Genomic DNA, 14,814 nt, shown 5'->3' on the forward strand with positions numbered 1-14,814 from the left:
CTTTCCCTTAGTCCTGCTCTTAAAAAGGGCTGTGCTCCTCAACTTCCATGACCATGCGCAGGAATATATTCCTTCAATAAAAAGTAAAACTGCTTTCCTCAGACCATATAGCCTACAGATGGCACCCTATAAATATTTAATATCTCACAGCCATTGTAGTATTTTTGCTGAAGGCAGCTCAACTGCAAAAGAGGTGATGCTGTGTAATTTATTGTATTCTTCATATAAGTTTTACCTGTGGCTGTTGTTCTCCCCACTTCCCTTTTGCTTTGTTTAGCTCCATGCCATTTGTTGCTGTGAATAAGTCTGCCCTCACTGCTGCTGCGCTGAGGTGTCACTTAGAAGAGTGCAAATTGGGCATCAGGAGAGGAGGGAGTTAAATAAAGCATAGGTGACCGGGGCCAAGGCAATCCTCCAGATACCTGTGTCTTACAACCCTCCTAAGGCCTGATAATGGAGCATACCCACCTGTGCCACCTATAGTCCTTCTTGTAAAAGCATGTGCTTGATTCATGTTGCTTTATTAGTTACACTTGGTGGTCCAGGTACAGCACGGTGGGGAGGTGCTAGTAATGAGGATGTCAGCGACGAGCTGGGGCTTGACCAGATAATTGGCTCCTGCAAGTGTCATACGGAGGATAAGGAGCTTGGGGGTGTTGTTTAAAGAAGGGGACACAATAGGGAAACTCAATGGTGCAGTCATTTTGGAGGCTGTAGTTTGTGCTGCTGTTGAAGCGTACTGCATTATTCAGTCAAAACTCTGCAGTGAAGTGCTTTGTACTGTAGGAATACAACTGAACAGTTAAAAAGGGATCCCTTCATGGGATCCACCTAGGACACAGATGGTTCCTAAGGTGGTGTTGGTGCACACAGCAAGTCCTGTTAGAATAAAAAACTATGAATCTAAGTGGCCCCTTGCTCTATCTGGGGCAGAGTAGCTGAATAAAATGAGGGATTATTATATATAGTGCAGAGTTGCATTGTATAAAGTTACTTCATCCAGGTCTCACCTAAACTATTAACCTTTCCCTAATAGTTTTGGCTTTTCCGTGCAGGTTTGCCCTGTATATAAACAATGCAGGCTGCTGTTTGCTGTCCGGTTATGCCAGCTACTTGCAGACTGCAACATGTACTGAGTGCTAGTGGCTGCCTACACCAAACACGGGATGCAGGGTTTTACCTTATATTAGAACAAACCAACTGTCCTGATGGGTGGCAGACAGACAAAAGGATAATAACAGCCATGTACCCATGACAGTGTCTTTTTGAGATGGTTCTAGATTTTTTTTTTCTCATCCCTTTCTCAACTAAATGGAAATCTTCAAAACATTAAATATATTTGTATTTATCATAAAACCATTTTGATTAGTGATCGTGCGCCTTCACATCACGCACTTATAGATCTGTTTCCTCAGTGGAAATTCTTACCGTCTGACCTGGCAGGTCCATCAGCGTGCTAGCAATCCACCAACCTTTAAAACTTACACATCTCTTAAAGGGGATGTGAGGTTACACACTGATTGGATAATTGCACGTTACGCCCCAAACACAACCTGCTTTCATGAGGAGATCTAGAACAGCCCTTTTGCTGCTTTCATGAACCATTTTTCCTCATGGTGAGATTATTGAAATGAACATGGACACACCCAAACACCACTTGCTGCTGTGGATCCTGAAACTCAGTGAATACCAGTGACGTCAAATAAAAGACTATGTTGTTATAAGTGGAGTTTTGAACTTTTTGGCAAAGACAGAGGATCAAAATGGAGTTTTCGATTATGCTACAAATCCAGTTCCTAAATCATTAAATAAGTTGTTTTGTTGGTCTGTGAGAATGAATGGAAAACAGGGATTTCACTAAAAGAGCGGCGCATCATGTCTGGGTTTTGTGTTTGTGTTTGCTATGATGCTGTCAGTGTGTGGTAGGAATGTGGGCTGATCCTAGTAATTGTTCAAGAAACCCCGCACATAGCATTAGCTTTAAGCATCAGCTGGGCATTGCTGCAATTGAGTTCCACTGCTACAGTATGTTGGCAGTAACTCTCCCTACAGTCTTCATCGGTGGACAGGGCACAGTGTGGCTCAAAAATACTTTCTAGTGTTAGAAATATAAGGCTTCATCTGGGAAGTGTTGAGACAGAGAGCCAATAATGCACCAGGGTGTAATGTTTCAGCAACCTTTTAACTGAATTTGAGGTAGAGATGATGCAGAGATGACAGTAAAACAGTCCCACAGGCTCATGTCTGAGCTCCTCAGCTCACGTCGTCAGCCGGCAGCTCAGCATGTTGAGCTGACACTCGAAAAACCTGCCAAACTATTAATCATTATAAAAGCAATTACAGGCACTTCTCTGGCAGATTTTTCAGGCTGTCATCGTCATACCATCTCTATTTAGAGCTACCTTCTTTCTGGATAACCACCAAACACTCTCTTCTCTCTGTCAGTTCTGCTCTGAGGTGAAAAATAAACAGATGACGATGACCACCAAACATTACACTCTAAAAGCTAGAAGATACCGGAGAACCAACGTAGTGAATCACTGACAGCCAGAGAGTTTGTGTCTTCTGAATGAGGAGAAGGATTTTCTGAAAGGAGTCCTTTCGATGTGTTTCACCAAATAAACATAACAAAATCTTACGTTTTGTACAAGACAGTGACTATACAGTCACATTCAGTATTTAGTTCATATTTTAACATCTTTAGTTGTTGTTCTTCATGTTGCAGTGAAATCAATCATACAAGTCCCATGTCCTGCTTTAATTCTTTCATTCTTGTGATAATTACAGCCTAAGATGGCCATAGAAGTTGGCAAAAAGAGGAAAAAGCTGTAATAAATTGAAGAATATTCTGTTAGTTCTAGTGGGAGGAAAAATAAGCAGAGGAATGTAAATTGTCTTGCACCAAAATCAGCTGTACAAAGCAACTTTAGCTTTGCTTAAAGTACCTGGAAAAAACAGGATTTACAAAAAATGTAGTTTGAATCTAGTGGCTTTATTTGGGTGTGTAGGGGTTTCTTGGACTGATCGCATGATGATTAAACTTCTGAATTTGAATCTCTGTAAGAAAAGATATGAACAGAAAGGATTTCATTCTCCACTGAGCCCCCCATGCCATAATATCATGTCAGATCTTTCAACCAACCAGTGAAACCTTAATCTTCCAGAACATTTCTGGAAAACAAGTCCGATTTTCCAGACACATGCAGTCAGGATACAGTCAAGCGCAGACTTGTGGCATACAGGGAAATCATGCACATAGAGCCTGAGAGCTCAGGGATCATTTAGTGTTTCTACAGTGAGAGGCTGCAGTGGCTGCAGTTAGCAGAAGTGCTGAGAGACCGAGCCGACCCGTTTGTTTCATCCTGCTTTATTGCTGCTGTCACTTGTTTTTAATGAAAGTGGAGTTCGGCTGAAGAAGGGTAGAATTTATTTGTGCCGATGCACCTCGGCAGGACTAGAGCACAGTCACTGGCCGTGATTGGCCTCTGCTGTGTGTAGCTTGTGTGTTTATATTCTGTGAAATTAATTTTTCATCTTACGTGCCAACAGTTAGTCGACTAGAAATTTATCTCACAAGAACATTCAGAGAATAGCTAGTGAGTTTAAAAGTAAAAGTATGTTAATGTGTATTAAGTGTGTGTGCAAGCTCTGTGCATACAGTATGTCTGACTTTACATGCATGTATCTTTGAGTTCCATGCTTCACCTGCACTTCTCTTGCTACGGTTCAATATAAATGGTGTGTTGTGTGTGTTAAACCTGTTCATATTTGTATTACCATGTTTATGTGTCTGCGTGCCTGTTTATTCAGTCTATATATAATTCTATGTGGACTGTATAGCTGTGGGTCTTCTCATATCTGTGTGTGTGTGTGTGTGTGTGTGTGTGTGCAAGTGCACGCACAGCTCAGGCCTTTTGGCTTATACACACTGAGGCAAATGTAAGAGTGCAGCTACAGTAGCCTGTGAGTCACACTGCCAGCCTGTCCTCCATGACAGTTAATGAGCTGTCGCTTCTTTCTCCTTGCAGTCTTTTTTTGGTGCACCCCCGTCTTCTGTCTTTATTGGAAAGCTATAAAGCAACTGCCTCTCTCTCCTTCACTGGATGCTTATTAAACAAACTGCTGTTGTAGAAAAGCAGAAGGAGGAGTTTTTTGTGGGTATTATCTCCTCCTCCTCCTCCACTGGTTTTTGCATCACGTGCTGTGAGGAATGTCAGGAAAAGACATTACGATATCCCTCATCTTGCCTCCCACCTGTCACAGCGTGAGAGGACTTTCAAGGAGGGATTTTGAACAAAGCCAGGATGCAGAAGAAAGGTGTCAGAGGACTTGAGTTAGGCCTGAAAAGCTGTTCTGGGAGAAAATACAGCCATAATGTAATACCAGCTGGTTTATGGATAAACCTTCTGATGCACCCAGACATAACAGAGTTTGTGCTCACTGGGTTTGGGGAGCCTTGCTACACCAAGAAGCTTCTAGAGTCCATTTATCTTGACTTGTGTTTGCACCCAGTTTGTTTGTTGTCATGTTTGTTTCAGCCCCTGTGGTACTAAATAAAGCTGCCACTGAGATCAGCTGAAAATTGGACAACAAATCCATAATACAAAAAATTCAAGGTAAAAGTATTAAATATATACATAACTAAATAAAAATGAGAGTCTGAGGATATCTGGGGTAAACCTCAATTCCCTTAAGTTCCTCACCTGCAGCTTTTCCTGGCATCTTAGTCCTGCCCTTGTAAGATGCCAGGAAAAGAGGTGAGGAAAAAGGAATTGAGGAAATACGTTTTCAGAGACATGATATCCCTTCCTCTGATCAACCAGCAACTGATGGACATGCTTGTGCACAAAAGACTTCTGCAAAGAATGCTTTTGTGCATCCTCGCTCATGGCTCCTCCAGCAGCCTCCTCAGTCCTCAGAGCAGGAATAAGTAAGCATTGGGACGTCTTTCAAGATGGTGCAATGGAGCTTCTTCTGGGTATAGCAAGGATTGAGGAACAAGGAACAATCAAACAAGGGAACTGGGATTTATCACAAGTCACTGGGAGGGAAGGTTCCAGTGCAGGTCCAAGAAAAATGTGGAAAGTGACAGGGCCAAAAAGTGAACTGTAACAGGTGTGTGCCAGTGTGGTTTGTTAGGAACAAGTCCTCCAACCTCTATGACCCCTGTGCTTGGTGCCCCTTCCCTCTCCTATGACCCATAGAAGCATTTCTGAAATAGCACTGCCGTGACCTTTGTCATCATAGTTACAACAATAAACATAGTTAAGGTTATAGAAGAGTTATGGTTTTGTTAAGTATAGACAGTTTAAGGGAAAGATTGTAGTAATTGATTAAGGTAGGGTTAGGACAGGTATCAGATGGTCACAGTTAACAGAGACCAGTGTTGGTTGGAAATGGGAAACTCTGTTTCCTTTGTCAAGGTCCTGTGTCTAGACAGACTCTGTCCTTATTTATACTACATCACCTGACATTCTCCTGTCTTTTCATCATAATTACTATGACCTACACTGACTGGTAGCTGTCCAACAGTAAAGTGTAACTATGGGCTGTAACAAGCTGCTTGCACAGCAGCTTATAGAGTCATTTTTTAGGGGAGGACTGTCCCCTTCATCCTCCATTCCTTACGCTGTCCTCTGAGTCATCTATTGCAAGTCACATAAGGAACGTTTCCCTTTGGATAACTTTAATTATTTTCCCCCTCTTAACCATGCATCTTCAACCCTATGATTCTACTGTATGGCTTAACCACAGTTGTGTGCTGGTGTGTATGCATGTGTATGTGAGTGTGGATGGCTCTCAGATAATATGCCTCTCCAGTGGCCATGAGCAGTCCTCAGACTGTGACAGGAAGAGTAATTGGCCATCAAAACAACCCAGACCCTTCCTTCAGTCTCGCCATCGGCAAGTGGAATTACAAACCGAGTGTATCCAGGGACATTAAACACAAACTGTGTGTAGGTGTGTGTTTGTCTCAGCCACAGTTTGAATTTAAGTCACGTCAACATGTATGAAACGGACTGATCCAGCCTTTTGGCTTACAGTATATTACAGTATTACATTTGGTAATCCAGCTCAGTATTACAAACCCTTTTACTAACACACAAGGTCTGATGCAGAATGAATTGAATATAATGAGATAATAGTAATCAGATTACAAAAATGTACCTGATATTTGTAGGCAGATCTGCTTATTTCATAAACCACCGATTGTGGTGTTTTGTTTATAGGTTTTCAGTTCTATACATGAAATGTGTAGAGTTTTGTGACCAGTCAGCTTGCAAATGATGGTAAAGCATTAGTTTGTAACAGCATAATGCTTCTTTCTTAAGTGAAAATTGTTAGCTAGTAACTCCTGGTGGTGAGATAGAACTGACTCTGTCATCATCCAACCAGCGACCACCATGGAAGAGAAGAGTTCAGACGTTACTCACTGTGATTTAGTTCTTAAAGTCAGTATCGTGTCCAGTTCCTGAAAGAGATGGGAGCTTGGCTGTCCTCCACACTCCTCACTGCAGCTCCACTTCTGCTGCCAAGTAATCACATTTGTGTTTGTACAACCTGGTAATACAGTGAATCGATGGGGCAGCCACTAAAGGCCCGAATGCTATTTACTTTCACCTTGACTCACTCGTCTGACAACAACTTTGAACGCAGCATCTGAGAGAAGAGCAAGGAAGGGACTGTTCTGGTCTTTATGATTTCCGCTGAAATGACACTCCATGTTTATTGATATCACCCGAGGTTGACTGTCTTAAAAGGGATGTGAAATTGATTTTTGTGTCTCTGGTTTTCTTAAGTTGTAATGAGATGTTTACATGTTTTCCTTCCCTATGACATTAGAACCAACTTCCAGCTGTTGTCAAGCAGTTAGACGCTGTCAGAGGATTTACATTCAGACTTGTTTATTCAGGCCTGGTGATCTTTTCAGCTGTTATGATTTCACCCTATATTAGGTCCCTATATTAGCTTTTTACTGAGCTGATCCACCAGAAAAAGGACTATTAGATTTTTAAAAGATGCAACAAAGTGCTAGTCTGCAGAGAGTCAGTTCATGGTATACACTACAGTATTTGAGTATTTGAATATTTGTGAACAGAGGAGAGGAGCTCAGTTAACCTGCATCCAGACATTTGAATCATCCATATTTCAGATTTTTTCAGTGATTCAAAGGCTGCTGCTCTGGTGGCGTTCTCATTAACGGCTGCTTCCTCGATTAGAAATGAAGCCCTTCGGAGCTTTGCAGGAGAGAATGGGAACACCGTTGAAAAATGACCAAGATGTGGACAAGTATGGATGACATGCTGCAGATGTAGCTTATACAGGCAGAAAGCAGACAGCTATCCCCCAACTTGGTTCCTCAGTTTGAACATATTTTAGCTAATTGTTTTGGTTTTACAGTGTTGGCTCACTCTGAATGATTTCAGTGAAAAACCTGGGATAACTGCTGCGAACCACCTGCTCAGCACCAGGCAGGAGACCAGCACAGTTGAGGGGTAGCTGATGAGCATAGTGGGGCATTTAGCAACTAAAGAGCCCGAGTTATCAGAGACGAAATGTTTATGCTGCTTCTAGCAATCAGAAGCACAGACTAAGACCCCCCCCAGCAACCGACCAACACCAACACAGCATGTCAATTTAGCCTCAGAGGTTAAAATTCATAAACATAAATGACATTGATCGAGAGAAAGATTGACTGTGCCTTAGGTTGTCGAATGAATGTGTTTGACAACATCGGGACAAACTGATGGATCAGAAAAAAACTTCCACTGCAGAAAATGTTGACACATCGCGTTGCCCTTTCTTTCTTACTCCGACCATGTTTATTGGAGTTTCCTGTGGTAAATGGTTCCAACTCTTCATGTGTTTTATGTGTGTCAGTTGATTTAGTTTACCTTGTTGGCTGATTAAAGTTTCTGATGAAATCTGACTCCTCTGTCTTCCCTCTCTTTCTCCCTCTTCAGGTCCACCTGTAAACGTAACCTGCAACATTTTTATCAACAGTTTTGGCTCCATCGCTGAAACAACTATGGTAAGCTCAGTTATTCTTAATATCACTTTGTAATACAGCTCGACATGTAGATTTTGATGTTATTTGTTCATCACTTGTGTCTGATTGTGGATGTGAATGGTTGGGAAGCTAATGGAAGCTGTCACATCTCATCACAGCTGCATTTAGGCTCCAGTAATGTTGCCTTGAACAATGCGATTAATTGAAACATCGGTGACGCATCTGAAATTTCATTCTTATTTCCTTTCAAAAATTAAAAGCCTTCTGCCCGCTGAGTGTTTAGAAATGTCTTCACCTCATTGAGCCTGTCTCCCATTCCCAACACTTCATCTGAAAGAGAACATCACCGCCACAGTCGTTTGCATAACGACGCGATGACAGCGATGTCGCTGTACCTGTTTGTAAGTGGCGGGAGAGAAATTTCTGCTCATTCACTACACAGAAAATTCATTAGTGTTAATATAAGTGAACCACCAACCTTCACAGAGCAACAAGGCCCAAAGCAGATATGGTAGCACTGAACCTGTGTGTGTGAGAGAGATCTCAGCACCCACTTCATCCAGGAGTGTTGCCAAAACCGGGACACACTCACCTCTCTAACATCCATAAAATGCATAAATAATATCATCCACCAGAAGCATCAGGCTTGTCAACCTGCTACAGGGCCTGGGGTATAACAGAGTTTACATCGTACAAGTACACAAAAATACACTAGTTAGATTCATTTCACACTCAATATCTTTACATTTGCCTTAATATAATAACATTCAGAATTTCTCTAAAATGACCCACTGTATATAGTAAGAGGAAGTTTTAAATAAATAAACAAATCAATAAAAATGCAGCTTTTAAAAGTTAAACATTTGATAATATTTCCTTCCACCACGGAGGTTTGTTATTGGTTCTGTGAAGCGTGTGTGTGCATTGGATGGATAATCATTATACTTGGTACAGACCTTGGTGGTGACCAACCCCAGAAGTGATTAGATTTTGGCTGAAAAGGGTCAAAGGTCAAGGTCACAAATAATTGGTCTATCACCAAACCAGATTTCATCCAGATCTGATCTGGATTTCAGATCTGACAGCTATTTAAACTCTATTTAACATATTTTCTGCCATAACTTGGCCTGTAATGAAGATAGATTCCTGAGACGTTCAGGTAAGATGCACAGTATAACTGCCTGTCTTACCCTCCAAGATGATCTGGATCTGATCTGGACACTTTTCTGCTGTTCTGGATCTCATTTTTCACAAGGGACCCATTTGAGTGAGTGATTTGGGCCTTGGCAGATGTACATGCACTCTCTGAGTGCTCTTGTCTAGACACTGTGTATATACTAAAAGCTGGGTATATGCTGTATTTGCCACAGATCTCCTTAAAGACGCACCAGTAATTCACACTGTTGCACTGGGTGGCAGGTTCCTTCATTACCATGATGTTTACTTTGACTCAGCCCTGCTGCCCCCAGTACCTTCTATAAGGATAAGAATAGGATAATCACCTTTATTGGCCAAGCATGTTACACCCAAGGAATCTGTTTCTGGTACAGAACCGAGGCAGCCATGTACGGCGTCAACTCAACCGATGGTTCTAACCATCAGGGGCAACTATAGCACCAGATGTGGATTCAGTCCCAAACAAATGTATTGTTTCCTCCTTTTATTTGCTAAAATGTAACAGTACCCAGATGAGATCGGTATATATTCATTCCCTGACTTCACTTTCCATCTAGTACTGTCATCAGGTCAGAATTTGATATATGACCAAAAGCCTCCAACTTTCCCATCATCCTTTGGGTTTAGTGTTAATTACCGTAAAAATGTTAGTTTTCTAACATGTTAAGCTGTTAAATGTTATGTTTGCTAAATATCAGAATATTACTATAATATAATGTTAATTTGAGCATATTAGCAGCTAACATTAGCTTTTAGCTCAACGCGCCACTTCAAAAAGTATACGGTTTCACAGAGACAGTAGCATTGCTGTAGCCTCATGATATTAAGTCAGCACAGTGAAACAGCAGGGAAGAGGACAGTGAGTTTGTGGCTGTTATTCTGAAGTTGTTGCAGCATTGCTAATATCTCTTTCTGCACACTAATTCTTTTACAGCTGCCTAGGACTACTCTACACATGCTGCAACTATTGCATGTTCCCTTATCCAAACCACTGGCCTTAGTGCATGTCATGCAGTATGTTGTATGCTGTAAAGCGCTGTAAGAAAAGTAGGATTTTGATCCGTATAAGGGGAAAAACTGAATATCCAGAATTTAAATGCAAGTGGAGCCGTCTGACCCTGCCACACAAAGTAACACATAAGAGGTAATTTCTGGTTACTATGACTCAAAGTTCACCCACTGAAGACCACAGTCAGTGTTGTTGTTCTAATCTTAGAAAGGGCAGGAAGCTGAGGAAGGCTTCTCGATGCAGTCGTGGTGTTTGTTGCTGTGTGTAGCTCTCGCTTTGAGTTTGGACTACAGCATCCCTCCATCCTCAACACAAACACACACACACACACACACAGACACAGTGCTGCTGGGGTTGGAGCATAGTGATAGATGAAGTCGGTAAAATGGCGCAGTGCTTGTTGAAGTCCCGGTGGTACACGGCTTTATTCCTGTTTCAGTGCTCTTCCTGTTCGCTTATTCTTTCTTCTCTCTCCCTCTCTCTGTCTCACACACACACACACACACACACACACACCTTTCTGTTTCTCTCCTTATCCTACTCTCTCACTAATCCTCTCCTTCCCTGACTTACGTTCACTCTTTCTGAAAACACACATGGATCCACACCAGCCTTGTGTGCTTTATGTCTCTTTGTTGCTCTCTATCAGATTCTGCCCCATTTCGGTCTGGAATCAGTCGACCAGGTCTAATTTTAGAATCGGGCTGAATCTCGGCCCAATCAGTTGTTGTTTGACGTGAGTCCTGGTGCCTGATTAATCACCCGCACAACCAATGATCTGGCTCTCGGACAATTTGACGAATTTCTGGCATGTCAGAGGTTTTGGTCATCTGTCTGCACTGGGAGCAAGTCCATGGTCCAATTTTCTACAATCCTGTGTGAAGGTACTTCTGCTCACTTGCACGACTACAAAGAAAACAACATAACAACATGGCGAAGATGACAGATCGGATTTTATGGACAGAATCGATTGAGATGAGGCTAATTGAACGCTGGCAACACAATGTATGACGTGTCATCAAACAGTGTCGTGACTGGCAGCAACCAGAGAAATATTGTCAGCAGATGGTTCTTTTTTTTTAAAATCATAACTGGCACGTCTCCAATATGGAGTCCATATTTTTTACTTTTAAAATTGTTACTTCCTTTGACACAAACACAATATAGATGGAAGAATCACACTTTCATGTTTTTAATCTTTAGAAATGCCATATTGTGATCACATTTTTACAAATCTGGAGGTTAAGATATTAGTAGATAATAAAGAAGAGCTGGCATAGTATGATATATATACTGTGCACTGATATTTTATCCTCTCTCACCACAGAGCTATTAGTCTCTTTATCCTTCACACAAATTAAACTTTAGTCACTTTAGTTTGTCATTCTTCTCTCTTTCTCTTACTCATATCTACACTTATCTGCGGCTCATTACTTCTCTTTCTCTCGCCCTCCATATGAAGCTCTATAAACAGGCTTTACACATTGTTACTAAAAATACTGTGACCAGCTTTATCCTTCTCTCTCTGTCTTGCTCACTTGTCTTCTTCCATCTCTCTCCCTCGGTCTGTCGTCTCCTCTAATAGCGATGTCATTGGGTGTTGCTTTTAGATGCCGTTCTATTACTTTCTCCTTTATTAAAGGAGCAACACACATGATACAAATCCAAAAAACAGAACATAATCAATTTTACATGCCATCATTCATAATGTGAGTTGTTGTCTCTGAGAGGTAAATGCACAACTAACATGACATGTTTTAACATTATATTGTTAAACTTCTTATGGGCTTGACATTGGCCAAAACAGATGCATGCAGCTCTGTTTATATGCTACTATACTGTATCATGTCTGTTTATATGGGCACGTTCAGACGTGTTCAGGGTCAGTCTGGATCTGGTGCTGAATTGGAAACAAGTTGTTTCAGACCTGAAAACCACATCTACTGTATTTTGGGTACACATGAGGTGATTGTTTTGCTGTTCTTTGACATCTGTTGTTCCTAAGTTTCCCAACTTTGCTATGCAGATGATACACAGATGTATCTAGCTCTCTCATCAGGTGACTATAGCCCAGCACACTTACTGTGTCAGTGTTTGGAGCAAATTAATAATTGGATGAGCCAATATTTAATTCAGTTACATAAGGATAAAGCATAAATTGTTGTGCTTGGCAACAAAGAAAAGAAAATGAGCACTAGTAAACGTCTTGCTCTGAAGTCCAAAATCTTGATGTTCTGATAGAATCAGATCTCACCTTTAACAGCCACATCAACATAATTACTAAAACAGCCTTTTGCCATCTTAAAAATGTGGCCAGAATCACAGGTCTCGTGTCTCAGAAAGGTCAAGAAACACTCGTCCATGCTTTTATCTCTGGTTTGGTATTTTAACTCAGTGGTATTTTAACTCAGTGGTATTTTAACCGGTCTTAATAAAAAGCTGCAGCTTGTTCAGAGTTTTTTACCGGAACCAAGAAAACAGAGCACATGACTCCATTTACATACAGAGCACAACTTAAAGTGCTGCTACTAGTCTACAAATCACTGAGTGGTTTATGCCTATATCAAATCAAATTCATTTATATAGCACTTTAAAAACAACATCCATTGGACCAAAATACTTTACCTGGGCAGAATAAAATCACAATACTAACTAAAATAAAATAAATAGGCTCAGTGCAAAAATAAAAAAAGCACAATAGCACAGACACACAAACGACATACATTCAATAAATTAAAAGGAATGAATCAGGCCCTACTTTGTATTAAAAGCCAAGGCAAATAAATTAAGCAAGGATTTAAAAGTAATGAGGTCAGTAGCTGATCTAACATTAAGAGGTGGAGTATTCCACAATTTAGGGGGTGCAACAGTAAAAGCATGGTCACCCCAGCATTTATATCTGAGATGTTTACAGATTATTAGGTCTTGCCCTCAGATCCATGAACCCATGTCAACTGGCAGCCCCTAGCATCCAGGCTAAACACAGTGAAGCAGCATTTGTTGCTTTTCTACAAACTGCGAAAAGCTTTTAGATGCTCTTAGTCTGTGTATTTTTTATTTTCTTTAAATCCTCTATTACTTTACTTAAAGCACATTGAATTGCCATCTGTGTAAAAAAAAAAGTGCTGTATAAATAAATTTGCCTTGCCCTGCATAGGGAAATACAGCACAAAATCACATCAAGATCCAGGGAGAAGTTTGCTGTTGTTGATTTATTTGACATCCCACGGTGCTCCTGCTGGTGGTGATGTGGCTTATTTTGAGGCCACACAGTGAAAACAACAGCTTCCTCTCTCTTGGTGTAGTGTTGTCTGAGCAGAGCAGATGTGCTGCCATAACTTGTGAGCTTCCATAACCTCCTCCCTCTTCTTCCTACCTGAGCAGCATCCAGGGAGCCAGCAGGGTGTCATGACAGATGTAGAATTAGAATTTGACTGCTGATGTTTCTGCAGTTGTGGCAGTGGTCGTAGGAGCAGAGGAGGAGGAGGAGGAGGAGGAGGAGGAAGAAGACAGCTTTTCTTCATGCTTGGTTTACTGCTTGAGTTTAATTCATGGTGAAATGAGCATGCTACTGTGTAAGTACAGCATTTCATAGCAGTGTGGTGGTTGTGGTGCTTGGTAATTTCAAGGGAACAATTTGCAATTCAGTGATTTATGTCAAGCTATGAAGCCATGAGTATGAACCTAGAGACACTGAGGGAGCCCCCACTGCACATATGCCCACATCCTGCAGCGCCTTTCCTGGCCTCAGTTTTTACCGACTTATTTCTAAAATGAGTCATTCATTCTTTCCAATTCTAAATGATTCCCCGAAATCATTAATTTGTTCCCACAAATTACTTTTCCGTCATTTGGATCCAAGAATGCAGAGTCTTGCGTTTCCCCTCTCTGGTTAATGTACTTAATCTCCCTCCATCTGCAGCCACGAGGAGCCTGTGACCCATGAAGCTGAGGTTTTATGGACCCAACAAAATACGCAATCTGACCAGTTTTTCCACTGAAACAATTAAATGCTCAAACCATTAAGTGCTTTCAAGAGATGTCAAATGAAACAATGCTGTATGTAGCTGCTAAAACTACACGATATTTTCAGCTCCAAACGTCAAATGGACTGGAGGTGAGGGCAGAACATGCCAGTAACACAAAACCTGAAGTGAACAAATTAGTACTTTGAATAAAGGGATAAAAGACTTTCCAGCAGCGCTACATGTATGATAGAGTCCATGGAGCAGAATGACCATCAATGGGCCTCATACACCAACCGTTCTTAAGAAACAAACTTCTTCTTAAAACCCATTTATTAAGATTCTGGCAGTCACCACCGGTTTCTTTTCTGAGATTGGTTCATAGGTAAGAACAAAATCTACATACACTCACGAGCACACTTACACACATTTGTCTTATATGTTTTATTTTACTGACCCTGCTAAATATGACAGCTCGTTTGCTGTTCTCCATCTCACATCTACGCAGGTTCTTCTTTGGTTCTGAGTCCAGTGCTCCACCAGTTTTTGTGGTAGCATTCCTAACTTTCTCAGTTTTTCTCTTCAGTTTCTGTGTGAGGCTCCTGAGTGTGCACACAGCCCTGCCATCTCATGCCCTTTTAAGGTATTTACCT

The 14,814-nt window shown here is 41.2% G+C and overlaps 1 protein-coding gene across 7 annotated transcripts in view; it reads left to right on the plus strand.

The window, feature by feature from the left end:
- Positions 1-14,814, plus strand: part of glra1 (glycine receptor, alpha 1) — a 106,366-nt gene that overhangs the window by 40,036 nt on the left and 51,516 nt on the right. For all 7 annotated transcript variants that reach the window (XM_020594091.1, XM_020594092.1, XM_020594093.1 and 4 more), the window contains one exon: positions 7,965-8,032. In XM_020594091.1, coding sequence (XP_020449747.1) covers positions 7,965-8,032 — 68 coding nt within the window. The remainder of the gene's footprint in view (positions 1-7,964; positions 8,033-14,814) is intronic.

This window comes from Monopterus albus, unplaced genomic scaffold (genome assembly GCF_001952655.1).
Source record: "Monopterus albus unplaced genomic scaffold, M_albus_1.0 scaffold21.1, whole genome shotgun sequence".
Taxonomy (NCBI): domain Eukaryota; kingdom Metazoa; phylum Chordata; class Actinopteri; order Synbranchiformes; family Synbranchidae; genus Monopterus; species Monopterus albus.